Below are 22,575 nucleotides of genomic sequence, written 5' to 3' on the forward strand. Positions count from 1 at the left end.
AGAAATGTTAGTCAGTAATACATATCTAGTTCCAGCGATGCCCTGTTCCTTTATCAAGTGTAGATTACTTTACTGATAAATGTTAAGATGCTTGGATTTAGAAATGTTCAAAAACTGAAATGTTATAATGTTATCTTGTTGCTTTCTGGTAAATGAGTTGCTTTAATGTCACCTCAACACAGTGCTTCAGTTTTGTAGTTTTGTGTGAACAGAAAATAAGATGCTTTCCGTGTTCATACACAGACTGTCAGAACTGACAAGATAAACAGTTTTTATAGTTTATTATTATTTGTTATTATTGTAAACAAAGACATTGATAATAAAGCACCAGAGCTTCTCCAGACCTTCCAATGACAAGGGGATGTATTCTGGGCTTTTCCTGTTTTGGAAATGTAAGAAACACCTCTGTAACACGGTCTATATGGTTAATGGAGGTCTGGCAAAACTAGGTTCACCTAGTTTCTCTTTGCTCTTGTTGTATGTCCTTTCTGCACAAATTTCATTTTGTATAAAGTTCAAAATTCTAAGTTTGAAAGAGTCCATAAGCTTTCAGATTGACTCCTCAGTTGCCTCTTGCATTGCCTTTGCTCTCACCCTGACAGTAACTACGATCCCAGGTGGTTGCTAAGGCGTTGCTAGGCTATGGCTAAGGTTCCCAGGTAGCTGAAATGACATGACATGAAAGTATCCTTGTTTGTGTTGGGTAAAACCTATCAGTCATATCAGTGATTCCTCTTTCATGACCTTGGGAAAGCACTCTAAGGTCAACATTATTTGAGAGATTGCAAGTGCACACTCGAAGCTGTCCGTACGGACTGTCAATCATTATGTATGTGTTTCTTAGTGAAATAACAGCAATAGCTTTAGATTGTATGGATTGGAGGTTTAATTCAGTGAAGAGGCAGTTCTTTCTCCGTTCTCTGCCCTTCTGTTTGGCATCTCTTCAGGAATGTCTCGCGCTCTCCCGTTTAATCTTCTCCTTTTGTTTTATTTTCTGAAACTTCTCAAGAGCTCTCCCACGCCATCTCGAGAGGCATGAGAGTAAATAATGGCGCCGCTAAACACATCTCCGCGTCTCATAAACAGCTTTAGGATGTGGTATAATAGGGCTTGACACAAGTTGACTCTCAGCAAGGAGAAGAGTGTATCACTGAAGGGGACATCGAGAGCAAACAAAGAGAAAAAACGTCTACCCATTTTAGATGAAGAGAGGTGGGCAGATTCCCTCCGTTCTGCTCTCCTCCGCACAAAGCCCCCGGCACTGATTAAAAACCTGACTCACACGTTCTTCTGAAGAAACAAAACTCTCAGTCCACGTCGACAAAAGGAAACTCACCTGTAACAGCGATGGTTTTGACTAATGTCCAAATGTTTGACAGCACCCCTGAAAGACACACACCCACCCACACACACGACAAACAGCCTTGTTTCCATGGTTTCTGAGAACATTATATAGGCTTTTTATTCATATTCAAGCTTAAACCTAACCCTAATCTAATCCCTAGGCCTAACCCTAACCGAATCTAAATCTTACCTTAACTTTAATTCAAAACCTAACTCTTAGCCTTACACTAATGTTCCTCTAACCCTCAACTTAGTCTTAAACCTAATCCTAGCTCTGTCTCACCTTCTGATTAAAAGGTAATGGTAATCTGTGTTATGGGGTAATGTTGTCGTCCCCTTAAGAAAGAGAAGTCCCCACAGTGTGTGTAAACAGGTGTTGGTCCCCACAAAATGACAAATACCTGGTAAAAATACATGCATTCTGTCTCTCTTCGTGTCTCAAACACACACACACACAGCTTGCTTTTAAAGGCTGTACCAGTCAAACAACATTTAAAAAAGAGCCCAGCAGTGCACATGACATGAACTGGAGCTCGGTTGTGTTATTGTTAATGGAGCTCCACTTCTTTTCACAGTGTACTCCACATTGTTTGGTTTGGTGCTTTCACTACAACACTCTCCAGATCGGGTCAAGCTCTCCGCTCTCCGCCATGGCTTCCACCCAGAATAAACAGAGCGACCGTCCCTTCCAAACACATGTCATCTGCAAGTCTGATGAACATTTCCCTATTATGTAAACAGAGCACTGTGTAAAACCAGGGACCGCATTTCTCTTATTACATTTACAACAAGTACATGACATACCAGATTTCTGAACATTTTACATGAGATCAACCAGTGAGACGTTTCCAAAACTGTCCCAAAAAGTTCATTCATTCATTCATTCATTATCTGTAACCCTTATCCAGTTCAGGGTCGCGGTGGGTCCAGAGCCTACCTGGAATCATTGGGCGCAAGGTGGGAATACACCCTGGAGGGGGCGCCAGTCCTTCACAGGGCAACACACACACACACACATTCACTCACACCTACGGACACTTGAGTCACCAATTCACCTAACAACGTGTGTTTTTGGACTGTGGGAGGAAACCCATGCGGATACAGGGAGAATACACCAACTCCTCACAGACAGTCACCCGGAGGAAACCCACACAGGCACAGAGAGAACACACCACACTCCTCACAGACAGTCACCCGGAGGAAACCCACACAGGCACAGAGAGAACACACCACACTCCTCACAGACAGTCACCTGGAGGAAACCCACGCAGACACAGGGAGAACACACCAACTCCTCACAGACTGTCACCCGGAGGAAACCCACGCAGACACAGGGAGAACACACCGCACTCCTCACAGACAGTCACCCGGAGCGGGAATTGTACCCACAATGTCCAGGCCCCTGGAGCTGTGTGACTGTGACACTACCTGCTGCGCCACCATGCTGCCCCCCCAAAAGTTCAACAATATGAAAAAAGATACGGAAAAAATGACCACATCCGAACTGTTCTTAAAGCTCTGATCTTTCAGAAACACTTCACTTCAAATCTGAACACACCCACCGTGGGTCTGAAAGGACTTGGACTTGTCAAGCCTTTGCCCTTACTGAGAAAAGACCCAACAGAACAACAAAGGGAGGACACCGATGGATGCTTGACAGGAAATGAAATAAAAGAAAGGTGGACTCTGACTTTTGCACGTCGATAGTGGAAGTCAAGCGCATCCACTTTGTATCTGTGTGACTTGCTGGGGAACGGTCATTTGTCCAGCAGAGCTGTGGGCCAGACGGTATCACTGGTCACTGATGGAGATTATTACTTCATCAAATAAATGAACTGGAAATGATCCTATAAACGAAACGATGCGCTTTAAAATCCCTCACCGAGCGCTATACGCTCTATTAAAGCGGCTCGTCGGGAGAATTGTGGGAGGTGTAATTTATCTGAGGAAGTGTGTGGTCAGTTAGAGATGGGCAGCGGACCGTAATGTGGTCAGAGAGAGAGAGATTACAGGAACATGAACACAATTATGGTCCATCAGAGACAGAACAAGCACTGGCCATTACTGCGGTCATTAAGCTTTATGGAGGGCAGAGAGAGAGAGAGAGAGAGAGAGAATGAAAGACATAATGTAGCTAAAGTGCCTAGAGATCATGAAAATTACCTAATGCAGCTGATTTTCATTGTCTAGAATGAAATTAGTTTTTGTGTGTATGTGTGTGTGTGTGTGTGGGGGGGGGGGGGCATGTCTTCCTTATGGAGACATAAATAAAGTCCCAGTAACATAAATCATTAAATTGCAAAGCGAAGACCTGTTAGGATTAGGGTGAAATCAGGGTTAGTCTGAGGTTACAGTTAGATTTAGGAGTCCACAAACAGTGGAATCATTCTGTCCCCACAATGCATGAAAACAAATTTCTGTGTGTGTGTGTTGGGGGCGGCAAGTTTTTATATATTTGTGAGGACCAGATCTCACATTTTGTTTCTGTTAATCCAGGTTCATCAGATTTGAGTTTGATATATCTGCCTCAATCTGATCCAGATGACTGAGTTGGTCAGGTTTGGACGTTATAGCTCATACAGGTTATTTGACTGTCAGACTGGGTTCAGATTTCACTCACCCCTGTGGGGTCTAGACAGAAATTTCAGGTTCAGATTGAACACTGAAGCTACTGTTGAGTTGTTCTGTTGTAATTATAGTTCAGGGCAAAAATCCAGACCTAGTGAAGACCTAGTTTTGCTCTTAGGTCTCTCTCTCTCTCTCATGGATCAAACAGAGCGTCCATCTCTCTTAGTCAGTTTCTGAATTCTCACACAGCGTCGTCCTGCACTGAAAATGATAAGCGATTTTGGGGGTGGTACTGGTGCTTAGGGTGTGTGTGTGTTGGGGGAAGGGGGGGGGGGGGGGGGGGTCAGAGCAGACCACCAAGGCTCTGAGCCAACAGCCTGAGCAAACAAACCCAAACAAAAGCCCTGAGATGCCTGGAGGAATGGGCTTTGTGCTTGTGACTCGAGGGAGCTCCGTTTAGTCCTGAGTCTGGCAGCTTCCTGTTAGCTTTTCTCTACAGAGCTGGAGACCAAGCACTCATTAGAGACACATGTCCCCCCCACCATAGCCCCCCACATGTGTCCAGCATTGTCTGTGTGAGGACATGTCTGAAAACATATGTCTGAGGGGTGACAGTAATCGAGGGCAGGTGCTGGGGGTTAGTGCTAATCGCTAATTTCATTAGCAAGCTGGACCTCGTCCTGAAGAGCGCTGGGCAGCTTTCTTTGCACCGAGAATCCCCACTCACAAAGAAGAGCTACACTTACAGAGCCCTCAGTGTACAATGAGTTAGTCCCGCTTTATACCGTTGGTCATAACTGTGGAGTTACACCATAACAATACGTGTAACAGCAATGTAAGTTTTACAATTGAGTTTATCATTAAATTCTGCAATTAAGCGCTTGTTTTCCTGTTATAAGAAATATAAAGATAAAAAATTAAACATTATGAAACGCCTGTGGACAATTCCGCAAAGACAATCCACCTAGCAACGTGTGTTTCTGGGGGGCAGAATCTCTGGAGGAAACCCATACAGAAACAAGAAGAACCCAAGGTTAGAGCTGAGGAGAGCTCACTCCTGACTCAGTCTGGATTAAGACACTTCCCCATTTACTGAGACAGGGCTGCGTTCAAACACCAGACCTTTTTCCAGCGCACAAACAGACCGGAGAGTTAGCAAATAGCGAGGATATATCTTCTGTTTTTTATTTATAAGTGTGTTAAAATCATGAACATTGCCTTAAAACACATACTCTTGCTGCCTTATGTTTTGTCTGAAAATCACTGACCTTTATGCTGAAACCGCAGTGTGAATATTAAGGGAATTTACCAAGTTTAACATAACTGTATATAATTAATTGTGCTTGCTGCCGTACCTCTACTCCTGGGCTGTAAAGTGCTGGGAAGCACGGGACATATTTCAGAACCAGAGAAACAGAAAGGAAGCGTGATTAGTTTCATCATGTGAAGAGTCTAGTCGGTGCCTCTCTGAAGGTAAGCGAGAGCACGCTACAGTGAAGTGAAGGAGGTTGTGGTTTATCAGCTGTGATGGTGTAATGAGCTGAATTCATACTGGATCTGCTCTTTGGCTCAGGCCTCAGGCAGAGGATGAGCTCTTCAATCAGCATATTTTATAAATCAGAGGCATTTTCACTGACGGCGTCAGGCATGACGAGCCCTTAATGATGTCCATCATCGGTCTCTCCGCTGTCTCACAATTATGTAATAAATACAGAACAAATTAAGGGAAAGTGGACAACCTGCTGGTCATTTCCTGCTGAATGGCCAGCGGTTGGTTTATGGAAATGACCTCAGTGACCTCTCGCTCAAGCTGTGTGAGTAACCGAGTGATGGTTGTGACTCTACCGGCCGTGTAAAAACCTGGAGGATGGATTCATGTCAATGACACTGGATGATTCTCAGTGTTAAAGAGTGGTGGCAGATAAAGGCTGCTTTAATCGTGAGCTGTGGTGTGTTTTTAATCCTTTGATAAAGCCAAACACATGCTAATGAAGGCCAAGGAGTTTTGTTTAACCCTGATGGACACACACACACACACACACACACACACACACACACACACACAGTGTTCAAAGCTACACACAAGCACACTGTAAAACCTGATGAGTTAAGTGAACTCAAATGGATTGCGGAAACCACTAGTGGTATGTGAAGCAGCAAGAGGTGGTATGCCAAATGACCTCGAAAAAATTACTACTTAATTAAGGAACTTGTTCAAAACTGAAATCCAAATGTTCTTATGTGTAAATTACACAATTTTTCACAGTTTTCATAATTATCCTTCATTCATTCATTATCTGTAACCGCTTAATTGTATTATTCTCCAGTTCAGGGTCGCGGTGGGTCCAGAGCCTACCTGGAATCATTGGGCGCAAGGCGGGAATACACCCTGGAGGGGGCGCCAGTCCTTCACAGGGCAACACAGACACACTCACACACATTCACTCACACACTCACACCTACGGACACTTTTGAGTCGCCAATCCACCTACCAACATGTGTTTTCGGACTGTGGGAGGAAACTGGAGCACCCGGAGGAAACCCACGCCGACACAGGGAGAACACACCAACTCCTCACAGACAGTCACCAGGAGCGGGAATCGAACCCACAACCTTCAGGTCCCTGGAGCTGTGTGACTGCAACACTACCTGCTGCGCCACCATGCCACCCTTTTCATTATTATGCACCAATTAAATTAACTTGTGTTGTAGCTAAATACAATGTGCTACGCGTACACTGTAGTTGATTACGTCTGTAAGGGAACAGTGTGTGGGGACAGTGTTCCTCCACTTTTTTTTCCCAGGGAGGGAATGCGATCTTTTTTTTGAGAAATCCATGTAAAGAAAGACCTGTTCCAGTGGTTTACTGGATGTAAGCAAAGGCTAAAGACAGTTGTGAGCAATTTGGATTTTATTATAAAAAGGGCAAAGCAAAAACGAGAAAAACAAGCCGAGACCAAGCCAAGAGAAATACTCTGAAGCCTAGAACTAAATCCAGAGGCAACAATAGAGAAAAACTAAGTGAGAATTCTGTACACGTCAAGACAAAACAGAAGAAAACACTCAGCTGAAGGAAAACGTGAGGTTTCTTTATCATTACAGCCCTAAAACAGGGTTTAACACAGTGGCGCCCCTCCTTCACTTACTACTACAAGCGCAGAGAGACGCCGTGACCGGCCCTCAGCGCCACGCTGTTTTCACCTGGAGCGTTTATTTATTTATTTATTTATTTTAAAACAACACATATTTGATATTACACTGACTTCTTCTCATTTTTTTCTAAATGCTTATTGTCCATAAATTTGATATTTTCTCATAAATGTAAAATTGTGTTTAAAACATTTAGTTTAGGCCTATAGTTATTTGTATTCTCTCTATAATTTTTTTGTAATTATTTTAGACTATTAGCTGCCAATTTCAAGTAAATAAAAACAACAAATCAAGCAAAAATTCAAGCCAGATTTTGCCTTATTCCCCAAACAGAGGAGGAACCAGGGAGCACATGTTTCTGTGGTAAAAATCATAGGTGGTACTTGGTTTGGAGGTTTTGGTTTGATAACAGGTGGTTCCTGGTCTAAAACATTTGAGAACCACTGCCTTAAACCATTTAAGTTTAATGACTCAATCATTTGAGTTGAAAAATAACACCCTGAACTGAGTACAACAACTCGCTCTTAAGAAGTTATATATGGTTAACTATGTTGAGTGAACTGGAGTTACTCTGCTTAAGTTCACGTTACTTAAAATCGCAAGTAGTTGGTTCTTCTAAAACCAGTGAAAACATATAAATATCACACACTTCTAACAATTAATACCAAGAGCTATCAACACCCCAAACACTTGTACCACAGCTCCGCACGAGATGGTAACTTGCTCTTATGGCTTTCAATATCAAAACCAGGCAAGTAACACCTTACAGGCTGATGTTAGCGTAATAGCGGCAACATTTAAGGTGGAACTGGAAGTGTGCTGGAAGTCAGCATGTGTTTTCTGCTTCAAAGTCTTGTTTGACACGCCCCCACATGGAGACAAAGCTCACTCGGTCACCTTTACTCAAAATACACCAAAAAATTGATCTTACACAAATTAACTGTGTGTATGTTAATTATCCATTTCCGGGGTTGTTTTTTGGCTCAGTCAGCTTGAGTGATCCCACATTTCTGCATCATTTAAGTTACGCTAACTTGATTGTTTCATTAATAAGTGCAGTTAGCTTTTACAGTGCATTTACACAGAGCCAGAGGCTGAGAGTGAAGCACTGGATGAGCTCGAGCATCACTTACCTATTCAGCAGCAAGGCCACGGGCTGGGATTACAGCCACAGTTTGAATGAGAGAGATAGAGCTCTGCTCCGTCTCCCTCTCTCTCTCTCTCTCTCTCCCACCACACTCGTCTTCTATCACACTTTCTCTCATTTCTCAGTCTCTTTCTCTCTGTGTGAGCCTTTTCATGTTATTTGATTTATTTGAAATATCACTTAAGTGTCTATTGATGGGCTACAAAAGGGTATAACCCCCTCCCCAGCGCATACCTTTGGGATGAGATGAAGTGTTGTTTGTGATCCAGAACTAATCAACCAGCATCAGCAACTGGCCGAACACAATCAGATCCTCACAGAAATTTTCCAACACCTGATTATTATCACTGAACGAACCGGAATACGCCCTGTAGAGCGGGTCCTGATATGGAGACAGCCATGATTCTCTGACACCCCCAGGCCACTAGATGTCAGTAATGGCACATTTCCACTGCATGTAACCTACACGACTCGGCACTGCTCTTATGCCTTTCCACTAGTGATGTGTCGGTCGCGAACGAACCGGTTCAAAGAGCCGGCTCTTGTAAGTGAACGATGAGAGCCGGTTCCCGTCTAAGACCGAGCCATTTTTTTCTAAGGCTTGTCATTCAACCAATCAGCGAACAACAAGCAAAGCTGAGACACTTGGTTTTCCTGCCTTCCAAAAAATAGTTCAAGAAAATGTTAAATCAGTTAAATATTTTGCACTTTACAGTGGAAAATATTTAATATTTAAGATACAGATTTAGATATTTAATATTAATATGTACAGTGGAACCTCTACTTACGAACTTGATTCGTTCCGTGACCCGGTTCGTAAGTGGAAAAGTTCGTTTCCTGAGTCAATTTTCCCCATTTAAAATAATTGAAAAGCAATTAATGCGTTCCAGCCCCCACCCCTTAAGTCACCCTTTTTGCACTGATATATGTTTACAACACTGTCAAATTAGTAAAAATAAGTACATGTAGCGTTACTAAAAATAAAAAATAAATACAGTGGTAACAGTAATAAACGTATGGCTGGAGGAGTAACACAGGCACTGGCTGTATGACGGGAGGTGGGGGGTGGGTGGAATAACGGAGAGTAGGCGGTGAATGTGGGGAGACGAAGCGTAGATACGGCTTAACTTAGCAGTCTGCTATTTACACTAATGCTAAATTGCTAAAGCTACAATTCGCTAATCTTAAAAGCTTGAGGGTCAAGAAAACGAGAGAAAATGGGTCAATGACTCAAGTCTGGGCGCTGGGAGACTCGCCTATTGGGGTCAGTGGTCATTTCCAGCCGCCGGCTCGGTGGAGGCTCGGGTTCATTTCTAGAGTCGTGGTTCGTTGATGGAGGCAAAAAATATTCAAATGCCTGGTTCGTATCTTGGAAAGTTCGTTAGTAGAGCTTCCACTGTATTTGTTTATTTTATTAATCAGACATGGATGATTATTTAAATTAATAAGCTATTTTGTAATACCTACCTTTTGGGTTCCATTGGCTGTGTTTCAGAGTTTACAAGTGATTTTTTATTAAGGTGTTTAAATAAAAATCCAGTTATTTATACAATTGAATGTGTGAGTGCAATCAGTGAGTTATTACAAGACAGACATAAAAACAATTGGCCATTGCAACACTTTATTTTTTTTAATATTGAACAATAATATTTTGTCCATATAGTCATGTAAAATGTAGGTAATATTGTTCTGTACCAGTGGGAAATAAGTGGTAAAACAAAGAGCCGTTTAGGAGCCGAAAGAGCCGAGCCAAAAGAGGCGGCTCCCCAAAAAGAGCCGAAATTCCCATCACTACTTTCCACTGTCCAAATCTGGTACTGGTCCCTGCAACCAGGTACTGTTTTAGTATCTGCTCCGTTTTGGTTCCAATCGTGCTGAGTAGGTATTAAATTGTGATGTGTAAACCCTGCAGAGCTCTGATTGGCCACAGAGATCTATCAATCACCGTGAAACGCAGAGCTTATTCAAATCCAGCACAAACCTGCCGCTTGTAAAATCTGTCAAGTTGCAGCAGCTTTCACATTTATTTTTATCCGACCCTCAGTGGCAGCTCGTAACATTACCCTGAGGTGTTTTAAAGAGGTTCAAACGCTCCTTGGGGCAGTGGCTGACGAAAATCCCCAGCGAAGGTCAAACGTGCAACAAGGAAAACTGATCTGTGAGAACTGGGTGCAGAGCTGTGTACAGTCCTAAATACAAAAAAAACGTGCAAATGCACAACGTGTAAACATCTCTGCCATTGTTGTGGTTTTTCAACCCTTGGCTCTCGTTAGAGATGGGGTTTTATGACATCACTGGCTCCATTTGGCAGGGGAGCTGTGCTAAAAGTGATGGTGTCAAGTCAAGCTAGGTTTAGTCGAGTCCAGTCAAGCAGATCCCTTCCTGTGGAAATACACCATAAATTACCTGCTTCATAACAGACAAGAAGAATCCCTCAAGAAAAGAACTGCTCACTTAAGAAACATTTCCTTACTCTTTGAAATAAACAGAAAAATCCTGAAATCCAGCCACTTTCCAACACCAGCACGTGCTCACACTCTCTACAGAACTGTGGAATGTCGCCGAGGCCATGGACAAACCTTAAGGCATGTTCACTGTAGTGGGCTTCAGGGGTCTGAACCAAAACAAAAGACAAGGTCACAGTGAAAGCTTAAGGTAACCCATGGTAACGTCCCTCTTAACTACGCATGTTTGGTTATTGTTGTCACAAAGGGGCGACGTGGACCTTCTTCAGGTTTTCCAGTTCACTCAGTGTCCAGTCATTAGTGTGTGAGTGTGTGTGTGTGTGTGGGGGGGGGTTATTTTGTATCAGTCTTTACAGAAATACATATTCACAAAATTTGAAACACAGTTAAATGAACATAGCAGTGTTCTAAAAAAGTAAAAGTAAAAGTGAAAAACCAAAACCAAGTCAAAATCTATGCGACCATTTTATTGATTTGTTTTTTCACACCGGCGTCCAAAGGTTTGTAAACACCCCTCACATTTAGCAAACTTTTAGAGTAAACACTGTTAGTTATGTACCATAAACAGCAATCACTATCCATGGGTTGCAGTCATGTGATTTACTTGATGTGTGCGCCATATTGGGGAGCGAGTGACTGGTTTCAGAGCGCAGCACTAATGTAAACTTAAGGGAAAGACGGAAACATTTATCTCATACACACCTCCATTCCCTGCGCTGGAGAGAGTCTCACATCACTCAGAAACACAGAAGCCCACCCTCTCTGTGTCGGGGAGTAAAGGGTCCTATAGTGTATGCTAATGTGTAGATAAATTCCATTATCCTTTGTTAGCCATATTAGCATTTTTGTCATAGGATCTAATGGAAGACCAATGGAAGTGAGTTATATACACACTTCAGTAACCATGTAGTTTCACTGCAGTTTTGTTTTAGCATTTAAGAGATAACAGACACAAACCGTATATACCTTTGTCTCTTTCTTTTCCTCGTTTACAGGTAAAAAATCTGATCCTGCTGTCCCTGCAGGACATTTTATATTTTATTTTATCTCGACTGTCAGCTTGAATTATTCCTCTGGTATGGTGTAAAGTTTAATACATTAGTTCTCCTTGTCTGAAAGTGTGAATGAATTGTGAGAGATATTTCCATGCTGCAGCAAAGCGGGGTTCGAATTCCAAATGTCTTCCTACACCCTATGTAGGGCACAGTGCCAATCAGAAAAACATGGTTTCTGCAACCAATGTGTTGTATGTCAAAAAATTGTTTTAGTGAGCTGACTGACATTTTCCTGTTGAATAAGTGACTAATTACTGTCTGGTTGCAGTATTTTTAGTTTGTTAGTTATTCTGCAGAGTAGTTAGCTCTGTTTACAAACATGCTGCAGATAAATGGGGTAGGGATTTATATATCCATTATATTTCTTTTATTTTAACGTCTAAAGGAGAACTAAAAGTGTTGACAGAAATATTAAAACAATTTTAAGGTCATACTTCTTATCTGAGTTGTGTGATTGAGTAATAAGTACATCCCCAGTGTGAATCTACACTGTGACATCACCTGCAACCCATGGATATCCAGTGCCAAAGCTTGGCCAGGGGAGTAAAATATAAATGTAAAATTGTAGAGCTTCTGGAGTTTCTGAGTTGGAGTATAGTTTGTGATCCAGAACTAATCGACCAACACCTGTACCTCACTTCAAAAACACCCTTATGGATGAATGCAATCAGACCCTCACAGAAATGTTCCAATATCTAGTGTACGCCCTTACCCAGATGAACAGGGGGCTCTGAATGCAGCACAGAGGGACAACTGTTTTTTAAAGCCTCGCGTGTCGTATGAGGAGAAGTCCACAAACCTTTGGACATAAAGTGTATTTCCCAACGTTAATGATCCGAACGTTCAGGAGGTGAAAAGTTTAACTCTGATCCAGACGCTTGTGAACGGTCAGCTCAGGGAAGCCCGTCCTTCTGTCCATCTCTCTGGCGAAGTGGAGGTCTGTGGCCTCTCCTATGACCACCTCCGCTGTGGTGAAGACCTCCAGGTCGCCCAGCACGTGACCGCCAATGGTTTTACCATCTTTGTCAGACAGACAGATATGCAAATGAGCTTCAGTGTTCAGAGTGCCCACCAGAGACACGACCTCGAAACGCTCCTGCAGATGAATCACCTGCACGCACACACACACAGAAATAACACCTGCTTTGCATGAAATAATCAAAAATATCCTAATATCTTTCATTCGTTTCTAAAATGAGAAATAACCTTAACACTGATAATGGTTGTGTCTGACACGGGGAGGTAGCGAGGGGAGTCTGAATCATGTGTCTGTAGAAAACACAGTTTGCTAAGGTTCCTACATTTGGTCGATTGTTAAAGGCAGCACAGAAGTAGCCTTTGCGGCCTTAGAATTCCCATAATCCTGTGCATCTGCACGGTCACAAATGGCACTTAATCCATATTTATCTAAAGATATAGTACATTGTGTGTTACATTTCATACCACAGACACCACACAAAAACAGCCTCTAATCCACTGCATTAACAATGTTTGCATCTGTATATCTAAACTTTCTTTGTTGTAACAATCTTATAACAGTGGAAAGCCTGTTTATTTCCCTTTTAAATGATGCCACATTTGTAAGGAAAATGCATTTGGGGGATGAGCAGTAGAGCTGAGTGTGTGGGTTGTGCCCATGAAAAATTTGCACTATGTAGTATACAGTATAAACAATGCAAACTCTACCTTTTAAGGCTAAGCCCCAGCTCTATGAAAGTGTCAAACAAATAAATACGGTGGAGTTTGAGTTCCTAACTTGTGTTTATTGATGGTCAGAAAACATGTTATTTCTTACTAATTGAAGGAATAAGGTTTAAAAGACCGTTGGTCCCCCCCCAACGGTGTTGGGAAACTCTAATAGGCGTCTCGCCTGTGACGTAGATGGTGGACAACAACTCTAGAAGCTGCACTTAATTTAATGCAAAATGATGAAAAGGTGTGTGGTTTTTGGCTGCAATCATTCAATGTACAGTGGGACATCTGTGAACAAATGGCCCAAAGACCCCAAAATATCCAGAAAATGGACAAAATTTGTCCACTTTAAATGGGCACTTTGGAAAGGACCATCCGCTCACTCCGTTATCTGTAGCTCATTTCACTGGCGCTTTTCCAACAATATGGACATGTAAGGACACCAACGAAAGGTGTTCAAGAGCCTCTGTAACATGGAGGTAAACAGGGTAAGGACACTCACTTCGCCTGTTTTAGTTGGTGTTAGTTAACGTTAGCTTGACTCGCTAAACTCGGTGGCTCAGATTATACTCGGCTACGTAGCTGCATTACGGAGGTTTATAGTGTCGGATGAATTCGAGTTCGACTTCGATCACATTTACAAGAATAACGGTACCTCTACATTTGAGTTTAGCTTATTGCTAGGCTATTGTCATGAACAATGTTGGTTATTTAGCTAGATACTGTCATAACAGTCAGTCATAACGGTGTTTTACCGCGGCGTTGTTCAGCTGTTGTCCACCAGTGACGTCACGGTCGCGTTCGAGAATTTCCGTAGCGAGCTCGGGTTTTTCCGTCAATTTAATAAAATTGTCAGTTTTAAAGCAAATTAAGCTGCTATTTTCATTTTAATTCATACTTATATCTGTCAGTAACTAAAATAATGAGAAATATTCATGGAGGTCCATTAAGTGGTGCTTAGCCTTTAAACACAGCCATTGGCTCATGATCCTCTACACTCCATGTTTGCATTGGTATGCTTTATGCTAATTCTATGTAAATGAGCAATTGTTAGGCAGTGCTTAATTTGTCAAACTGAAACTGATACATCCACTGCGCTCAAATTTAGTTTTCTGAATCAGACGATGAACAGTTTTCAAGTCACTTCACTGAAACCGTGTAGAGCCACTACTTCAGTGGTACCTCGTTGGTGTTGTCGGCCGTGGCGTTGGCCAGTCGCAGCGTCGCCTTGGTAACGCTGCCCACACATGTGATGATAAACGGAGCTTTGAGTCGTTTCTCCTCCACAAAACTCTTGAGACGGGAAAGGAGCTCCTCCCCTGGACCACAACGAAGAGCATACACACGCAGAGATGAACTCATACCTTCCTACAGAGACAGAGAAGAAGAATTTTATTACTTTGTTCAATGTTCCTATTAGTGATGTCACCTACTTCAAGGCTAATCTTCATAGACATGCATGAGCCTAATGTCTCAATGCTGCATTTGTGAATTAATGACATGCTTTACGATCATTATACAACTGTACAATTAAATCTGACCTCTGCATTTTAATCCATCCATGGCAGTAAACACACACACACACACTCTCTCACACTATAGGGGCAGCAGGCAGCCATCCTTAGCGCTGCTGAGTGTTTGGGGGTTAGGTGCCTTGCTCAAGAGCACTTCAGTCATGGATGTTTCTGCCAGTCCTTGGAATGGACCCGGCAACTTTCCGGTACCCGGCCCGGGCCTCTAACCATTAGGCTACGACTGTGAAGCTATTGGGTTTGAAAAGTGGGATAGAGGTGATAGAGCACCATCCAATATCCTTGGGAGTAGGACTGGTGTTTGAGATCCACAATTAACTGAGTGAAATTGGTACCTTGACATGGCTGGATGCAAGGAAATGTTCACTGCTATGTTCCAGTATTCAAAGCTTTCTCAGACAAGCAGAAGCTGTTACCACCCACTTGATACAAACCCTGAACTTGTTGATGTCTACAAACCTTTGGACATCAGATGATTATAGTGTCCTCTCTAAACCTTGACAAAGCAGAAAGGTTTAACAACAGACTTCAGATTATGCAGGGGTTTAGTTTTGTTAGTAGGAGTAGGTCTATATAAGTGTGTGTGTGTGTGTCTTTCTCTATCCACAAGCTGTCAATGTATTGGAGAACAAGTACTGTTTGCGTTTTGTGTTCTGCGGGTCAGCGCATTCATTCAACTCGTCTTTCTCTTCCTCATCTTTATCTGCCTTGCTTTCTCTCTCCCTCACACTGGCCTCTCTCTGTCTCTATAAGCCTCGCTCGCCCCTCGCTCCTGCCTCTGCTTATCTCTTTGCGCTTGTCCCCGCTCTTCAGAACTGTGAAAGGACGAGGCTGGACACCTGGAGGCTGCACAAGAGACGCCTTTTCAGGCCTAAAACACCCCGCCGCAGGGCCAGCTGGAGCATTGTACACCCCACTTTGGCCTTCAGACCCTAGCAACACAGCGAGATCCACCATTACACTCTCTCTCTCAGTCTGATTATACAGTACATATACATTAGGGATGGGTCAGAAAATTACAACATTCAAATATTCATGAAAGTGTAAATATTCAATAGTACATTGGTATATTTGACATGCAGATTAGTCTGTCTATAATGTTAAACATTCTCACAAGAACCTCAAGATGTGTGAACTCTGCTCCACAAGAGGGCAGTGAAGAGTCAGCAACTAAGGTTTTAATTCAGAGTTTAATTCAAAGAACCCCCACACACCCTGGAAAAGAAAAAACTATATTTAACAATATTTAATCAGCGCTCTCAGTGTCAGTTTTGCCGGGAAAGTTCAAAAGTCTCTGTACTTGACACAAGATTCAGCACAAAATCAGAACGACACATTTTGTCCCATGTCTTGTACACACACAGACAGAGCCTTCTGTCCATACTCTGTGTTAATTTCATATGTAAATTGCACGTTTTCTGAAAGCTTACGAATGGGGACGGGACGGAGCAATACCACTGGAGACCCTGGGGGCAGCGCAGCGAGGATGCGAGGATGTGGATGGTGACAGCTAATCGCTCTGCCTCACTCACAGGCGCACTGTGTGAGTTCTCATGCCTGATGTGTGGGGCTATTCGGCAAAGCAAGTGACGTTCGTCATCAATTTCCCTCATTGGTAAGACAAGTGAATAAAATTATTTGGGGGTGTGTAGGTTGGTCCTTTCGCTGGTCATGTGATATGTTTTTTCATAAATTAAATTTAAATTTAATCTTGCCCTGAAAAAAATGTGAAAGACTGGGAATTTTTACAGTTTGGTTTCGTTATTTAATACTTTTTGACATAAAATGAAATAGGATTTTGCTGAAAGATGGCTGTCCTACCAACGTCTCTCACTTCAGGCTGGAGTCGTTTTATGACACGCGCCAGGAAAGACTGTTCACATCTATTGAAGGGGACATTCATACATATTTAAACATGCGTGTATGAGGGATGATCTGGCCTGACCTTGGGTTTTTACTTCAGAGGGTATGTAATGGTATATTGTGAGTGTAAATTGAAAGCTTCAGTGCTGGGCCTTTCACACAGTGCAGGACAATCAAAGGCTGGTGAATAGCTGACTAACTGCAGGCCTATCAGCGAGGGTAATCACAGCTAGCATTGTATAATAGGCCTATGATGGTCAGGGAATAATGTCCCTCTATGCTGTGTGGTTAAAGGGAAGCTGATGGCCACATATAATCTATAGCCAGTGCAGTGTGGGGTATGACACTATTTATTACAGAGAGAGCAGTATAGGTGGCCATGAGACTATTGTAAGTAAGCATGAAGCTAATGCCGACACCTGAACAAGAATGTGCACATGTTGGGAATGCACCATTCTCCACACACACACACACTGAATGACATGTTATACAGTGGCATAGTTCTGCCGACGCCAATAATGTTCATAACCTGTCAGCGAGCCGCTTCCACAGAGGTTTCGCTCCCAAAAACTAGGGCACAGTGATGGCTAGGCGTTTTAAAACATACAAAATTAGCCTAATCATCCAGCACTGGAGTGCTTCTTCACTGTATTCGGCTCATTATACCCCCCAGTCTCCATGGTGTAGGCACATGAACCTACACATAAACACTTGTGGAGGCGCAGGACAGAGTACAACAAAAATATTTCCACGCTGGGAACGGGACAAGGGCGCTTTAAGAGTGCTTCTGATTACATAAGCCCAATTCAGGGTAATTTAGCATAACAATAGAGAAGGCTCGTGCTAAATTATTCATTCATCGTGCAGCTATAGCTTCTGGAAATGAGAGGGCTCGGATCTGTCTGACTACAAGTCATCTGCGGGGACTGAAGTATTTCCCCAAGACTTGGCTGTAGACTCTGGAAGACTGGACATTATGTGCTGCTAAAGACATACTAGCATTCCTTTATTTACATGGCTGTGAACTGTTTTCCTGTCTTTTGCCTGATGGTTATCAATGTAGAGGTGGGACAATAAAGTGTGCAGCTACAGGTGGGCTTCAGTACTTATCTTTGAATATTTCAAGAGGCCTTTGGATTCGGATCAAATGGCCAATTAACATACATACAAGCTGGGTGTAGATACCTAAAAAAACTAGCATGTAGCATTATAGCTACCTCTGTTTTTCACGCACTGTCCATTCTCTCAGCCCCACTGTCCACATAGGAGCATTTTGTACTTCTAAAATGACTGACTGTAGTCCATTTGTTGCTCTGCATACTTCGTTTGCCCACTTACACCCTGTTCTTTAATGGTCCGGGCCCCACACAGCAGATATGATTCGGGTTATGGATCATTCTCAACACTGCAGTGGTGGTATGTTAGTGTGTGCTGGTACAAGTAAATCAGACAAAAGTGCTGCTGGACTTTTTAAACACTAAAATATCTGCTGTGTGTGTTATGACTAACTCCTACGAACACATCACCCTCTTTCTTGCATGTGCGCATCAGACATGTACTTTAGTGATGGTCAATAACCTCAATACGTTTTAGTCTGTTTCAGGCATGAACCAATAAGAAAGTACATTTGGAAATGGAGAATAAGAAACTGCATTTGTCTGGAGTGTGTAAACATGGTTTAAAGGAGCATGTGGTTTGGAAAACTGATGTTGGGAGGAAAAATATTGGCCCTTAATGGGGAAAATTTAGAAAGTTAAATGGGAATGAGACGACTGTGTCCCAATTCAAGCTTCAGACATATTGGACACTTTCCTATTGTTGACTTTTTGATAATGTGTGCCCTCAAGAAAGAGGGCATAGGGGCCTGAAATGGGCCAAAACCAGTGTCTTTTTCCGGAGAAGATTATACTGCGTTTGGGCGCTCGTCGGAAGGTTGTAGAAACCGGGCGCTCGTCGGATGGTTGTAGAAACCGGGCGCTCGTCGGATGGTTGTAGAAACCGGGCGCTCGTCGGATGGTTGTAGAAACCGGGCGCTCGTCGGAAGGTTGTAGAAACCGGGCGCTCGTCGGAAGGTTGTAGAAACCGGGCGCTCGTCGGAAGGTTGTAGAAACCGGGCGCTCGTCGGAAGGTTGTAGAAACCGGGCGCTCGTCGGAAGGTTGTAGAAACCGGGCGCTCGTCGGAAGGTTGTAGAAACCGGGCGCTCGTCGGAAGGTTGTAGAAACCGGGCGCTCGTCGGAAGGTTGTAGAAACCGGGCGCTCGTCGGAAGGTTGTAGAAACCGGGCGCTCGTCGGAAGGTTGTAGAAACCGGGCGCTCGTCGGAAGGTTGTAGAAACCGGGCGCTCGTCGGAAGGTTGTAGAAACCGGGCGCTCGTCGGAAGGTTGTAGAAACCGGGCGCTCGTCGGATGGTTGTAGAAACCGGGCGCTCGTCGGATGGTTGTAGAAACCGGGCGCTCGTCGGAAGGTTGTAGAAACCGGGCGCTCGTCGGAAGGTTGTAGAAACCGGGCGCTCGTCGGAAGGTTGTAGAAACCGGGCGCTCGTCGGATGGTTGTAGAAACCGGGCGCTCGTCGGGTAGGTTGTAGAAACCGGGCGCTCGTCAAGTAGGTTGTAGAAACCGGGCGCTCGTCAAGTAGGTTGTAGAAACCGGGCGCTCGTCGGAAGGTTGTAGAAACCGGGCGCTCGTCGGAAGGTTGTAGAAACCAGGCGCTCGTCGGATGGTTGTAGAAACCGGGCGCTCGTCGGGTAGGTTGTAGAAACCGGGCGCTCGTCAAGTAGGTTGTAGAAACCGGGCGCTCGTCGGAAGGTTGTAGAAACCGGGCGCTCGTCGGATGGTTGTAGAAACCGGGAGCTCGTCGGATGGTTGTAGAAACCGGGCGCTCGTCGGATGGTTGTAGAAACCGGGCGCTCGTCGGAAGGTTGTAGAAACCGGGCGCTCGTCAGGTAGGTTGTAGAAACCGGGCGCTCGTCAGGTAGGTTGTAGAAACCGGGCGCTCGTCAGGTAGGTTGTAGAAACCGGGCGCTCGTCAGGTAGGTTGTAGAAACCGGGCGCTCGTCAGGTAGGTTGTAGAAACCGGGCGCTCGTCAGGTAGGTTGTAGAAACCGGGCGCTCGTCAGGTAGGTTGTAGAAACCGGGCGCTCGTCAGGTAGGTTGTAGAAACCGGGCGCTCGTCAGGTAGGTTGTAGAAACCGGGCGCTCGTCAGGTAGGTTGTAGAAACCGGGCGCTCGTCAGGTAGGTTGTAGAAACCGGGCGCTCGTCAGGTAGGTTGTAGAAACCGGGCGCTCGTCAGGTAGGTTGTAGAAACCGAGTGGTGGTTAAGTACTAAATACGACCTCACTGAGTTCAGGAGCTTGGCTGAAGATCCACACACTGTACACAACATGTCCCCAAAAAGTGATTTATAATTAAATAACAACTAAACACTTTTTGAGTAATAAGAAATCTGATCATAATACTTGCATTTTTTTTGCATAATAAAACTATTCAAATGCATATTTGCCATTTTCTACAGGGGAAGAGGTAAAAGGTCACGATATACGTCACATCTCGTAAACTCGTGTATCATCTATAATCCCGAGTTTACCAGTGGGAAATACTCCATCTGCCATTCGGGTGCAATTTACAAGTCGTAAAAATGGTATTTCCCAATTTCTGAAATTGCTGAATGGTTCACTGCACTGACTCCTCCCACTCAATCTCTCTCTCTCTCGCTCTCTCTCTCTCCACACACACTGTATTTTTACTGCTCTGTTCGTCCTTACTCCCAGGCCAAGCCGTGTTTATTTTAATATTTTGTTTCTGTGTTGCTGACTACTTATATTTACTGTACTACTTACTTCTATTTCATTTACATATTCAGTACAAATTCAGCATCACAAAAATATTACGATTTAAAAATAGCACTGGTTGGTTAGACAGACAACACTAACATTACTGCCCCCACAGAGCCAGTGTGTATGCATGACCTTTAATAGGATAGAGGCAGATAAACAGTAAAGCTGAGGTTCCCTAAAGAAGGATCCTAAATAACAGGAGAAGAACCCTAATGCTTGCAGCATTTTCTCGGGTCAGATGAAGCACTTGTAGGTATAAATCATACCATGGAGCTTTGCAGCTTTCATGAATAACAAAGGTGGACACAAAAAAACACAAGACACAAGAAACCCTATTGTAGATCCACGATTCTTCACTTAAAGGAGCCAGCTGGACTCCTGGAGAAACACAGACTTGACTTTGGTGAGTATTTTCAGAGCTCAGGCAGAAGATCAGAAATAGAGCATGTGGCTTTTGGCTTTTAGTGAAAATGCCTTGTTAGCGCGCAGGGACTGGCAGGGTGCAGAACTATTTCTGCTGCCCTGATTTCCTCCAACCACTCTCAGAAACAGGAACAGCAATAGGAATTCAACACACGAAGGAACTTACCATTTCAGGAGCAGCAGTGTTTTTCTCTGCTGTTGTACTGCTGCTTTACTGTCTTCCTGTGGACTTCGGCCCTCGATGTGAGCAGCAAACCATGTGACTCCTTCACTGTTTTGAAGAAAAGCTATAATAAAGGCAGAACACGTCAAACAGAAGGGGCCTGTGCCACTTCAATCACCATCTAAATATAAGTGCGCTGGAACATTGTTCAGCTCTTAAAGCACTGAGGTTGTACCACCAAAGTGACATCACCCCATCAAAAAAATACATTAAGGCCCTGTCTCATTCTCTGCCCTAGCCTAAGGCATTGTACGAAGTGCACACTTCTAGGGGCGTTTTTGAAGGTGGAATAACAGGATAACGAAACGATTAAGGCGTCAGAAACTTGTAAACAGAACTGGGACACATTTCACACACACTGCACTGCACTTACAAATACACGCCCTGCAAAAGACAGCAGGTTCCACAGCAGACAGTGTCTCTCTCACACAGCTCCAGGGCCTTGTACTTCTCCTTATCTGGATTTCCATCACTAGTCCTGCAACAGAAAAACGGAGAACGACAGATAGTTTATGTTTTGTTCTCTGTTTCAAATCCTGCAATACATAAACAAAAATAACGCAGACACAAAACATACAGAAAGACAGACCTGTATCTATCGCTATGTTGCTTTATTACTTGGAAAAAAGTGTCAAGAGATTTTGGTCTAAAATTGAGTCGGTTAATTAAATGTTTACAGAGAAGGTTATCGACCAATAACGGTAGCTCTACAGTCAGACCGTCCAATCAGAAGATTTTAGGCTACTTCACCACGCCCCCTTCTCAGTCAAGCGAACCAAACGGAGTAGGGGAGGGCGGGACTAGTTTGTGAACGAAACTTCTCGAAGTTCTATGTAAGCTCTAGAAAAACAAAATCCCAGACGTTTGTGAAATTCCGCCCGGACATTTTTTTAAGTCTAAAAAAGAGGACATGTCCGGGTAAAAGAGGACGTCTTGTCACCCTAGTCTACTAACTACGAAGGAGTTTTAGCGCCACGGCATTAAAAAAAAAAATAATTAAAAAAAAAAAAAAAAAAAAGTCAGAATTCTGAGAATATCCTCGGAATAATTCTGAGAAAAAAATTCAGAATAATTGAGTAAAAAAAGGTCTGTATATTTTCGAGAATATAATCAGAATATTTAGATAAACACTATTTGGGTTATTATTTATTATAATATGTAGACAGACAGACAGACTCACAGTCTGTGCGCCATGAGTGAGTTGTGAAAGAAATGAACAGAATTATTTATTAAACGCATACACAGACATAACGACCCCGTCAGTGCAGCCCCTGACTAA

At 43.4% G+C, this 22,575-nt stretch overlaps 1 protein-coding gene across 3 annotated transcripts; it reads right to left on the reverse strand.

The window, feature by feature from the left end:
- Positions 1 to 9,826: 9,826 nt before the first annotated feature.
- On the reverse strand, positions 9,827 to 21,948 carry LOC136702105 (bifunctional protein GlmU-like). Of its 3 annotated transcripts, none has more exons than XM_066676990.1 (5): positions 21,886 to 21,948; positions 21,670 to 21,774; positions 21,240 to 21,344; positions 14,604 to 14,789; positions 9,827 to 12,840 (listed from the first exon to the last, which is right to left on the reverse strand). In XM_066676990.1, the coding sequence occupies exons 3-5, from the start codon at positions 21,240 to 21,242 to the stop codon at positions 12,589 to 12,591; spliced, it is 441 nt and encodes a 146-aa protein (XP_066533087.1). In that variant the 5' UTR covers positions 21,243 to 21,344; positions 21,670 to 21,774; positions 21,886 to 21,948; the 3' UTR covers positions 9,827 to 12,588. The 3 variants fall into 3 exon arrangements, with proteins under 3 accessions (XP_066533087.1, XP_066533086.1, XP_066533085.1); XM_066676989.1 differs by having other exon boundaries at positions 21,240 to 21,360; XM_066676988.1 differs by lacking the exons at positions 21,670 to 21,774; positions 21,886 to 21,948 and having other exon boundaries at positions 21,240 to 21,476.
- Positions 21,949 to 22,575: the final 627 nt, after the last annotated feature.

This window comes from Hoplias malabaricus, chromosome 7, assembly GCF_029633855.1.
Source record: "Hoplias malabaricus isolate fHopMal1 chromosome 7, fHopMal1.hap1, whole genome shotgun sequence".
NCBI lineage: Eukaryota > Metazoa > Chordata > Actinopteri > Characiformes > Erythrinidae > Hoplias > Hoplias malabaricus.

Coding starts and splice junctions, on each gene's coding strand:
- LOC136702105 (XM_066676990.1), bottom strand. Junction 12,841..14,603: donor CGGCCGACAACACCAACGAG/GTACCACTGAAG, acceptor GTGTGCGTGCAG/GTGATTCATCTGCAGGAGCG.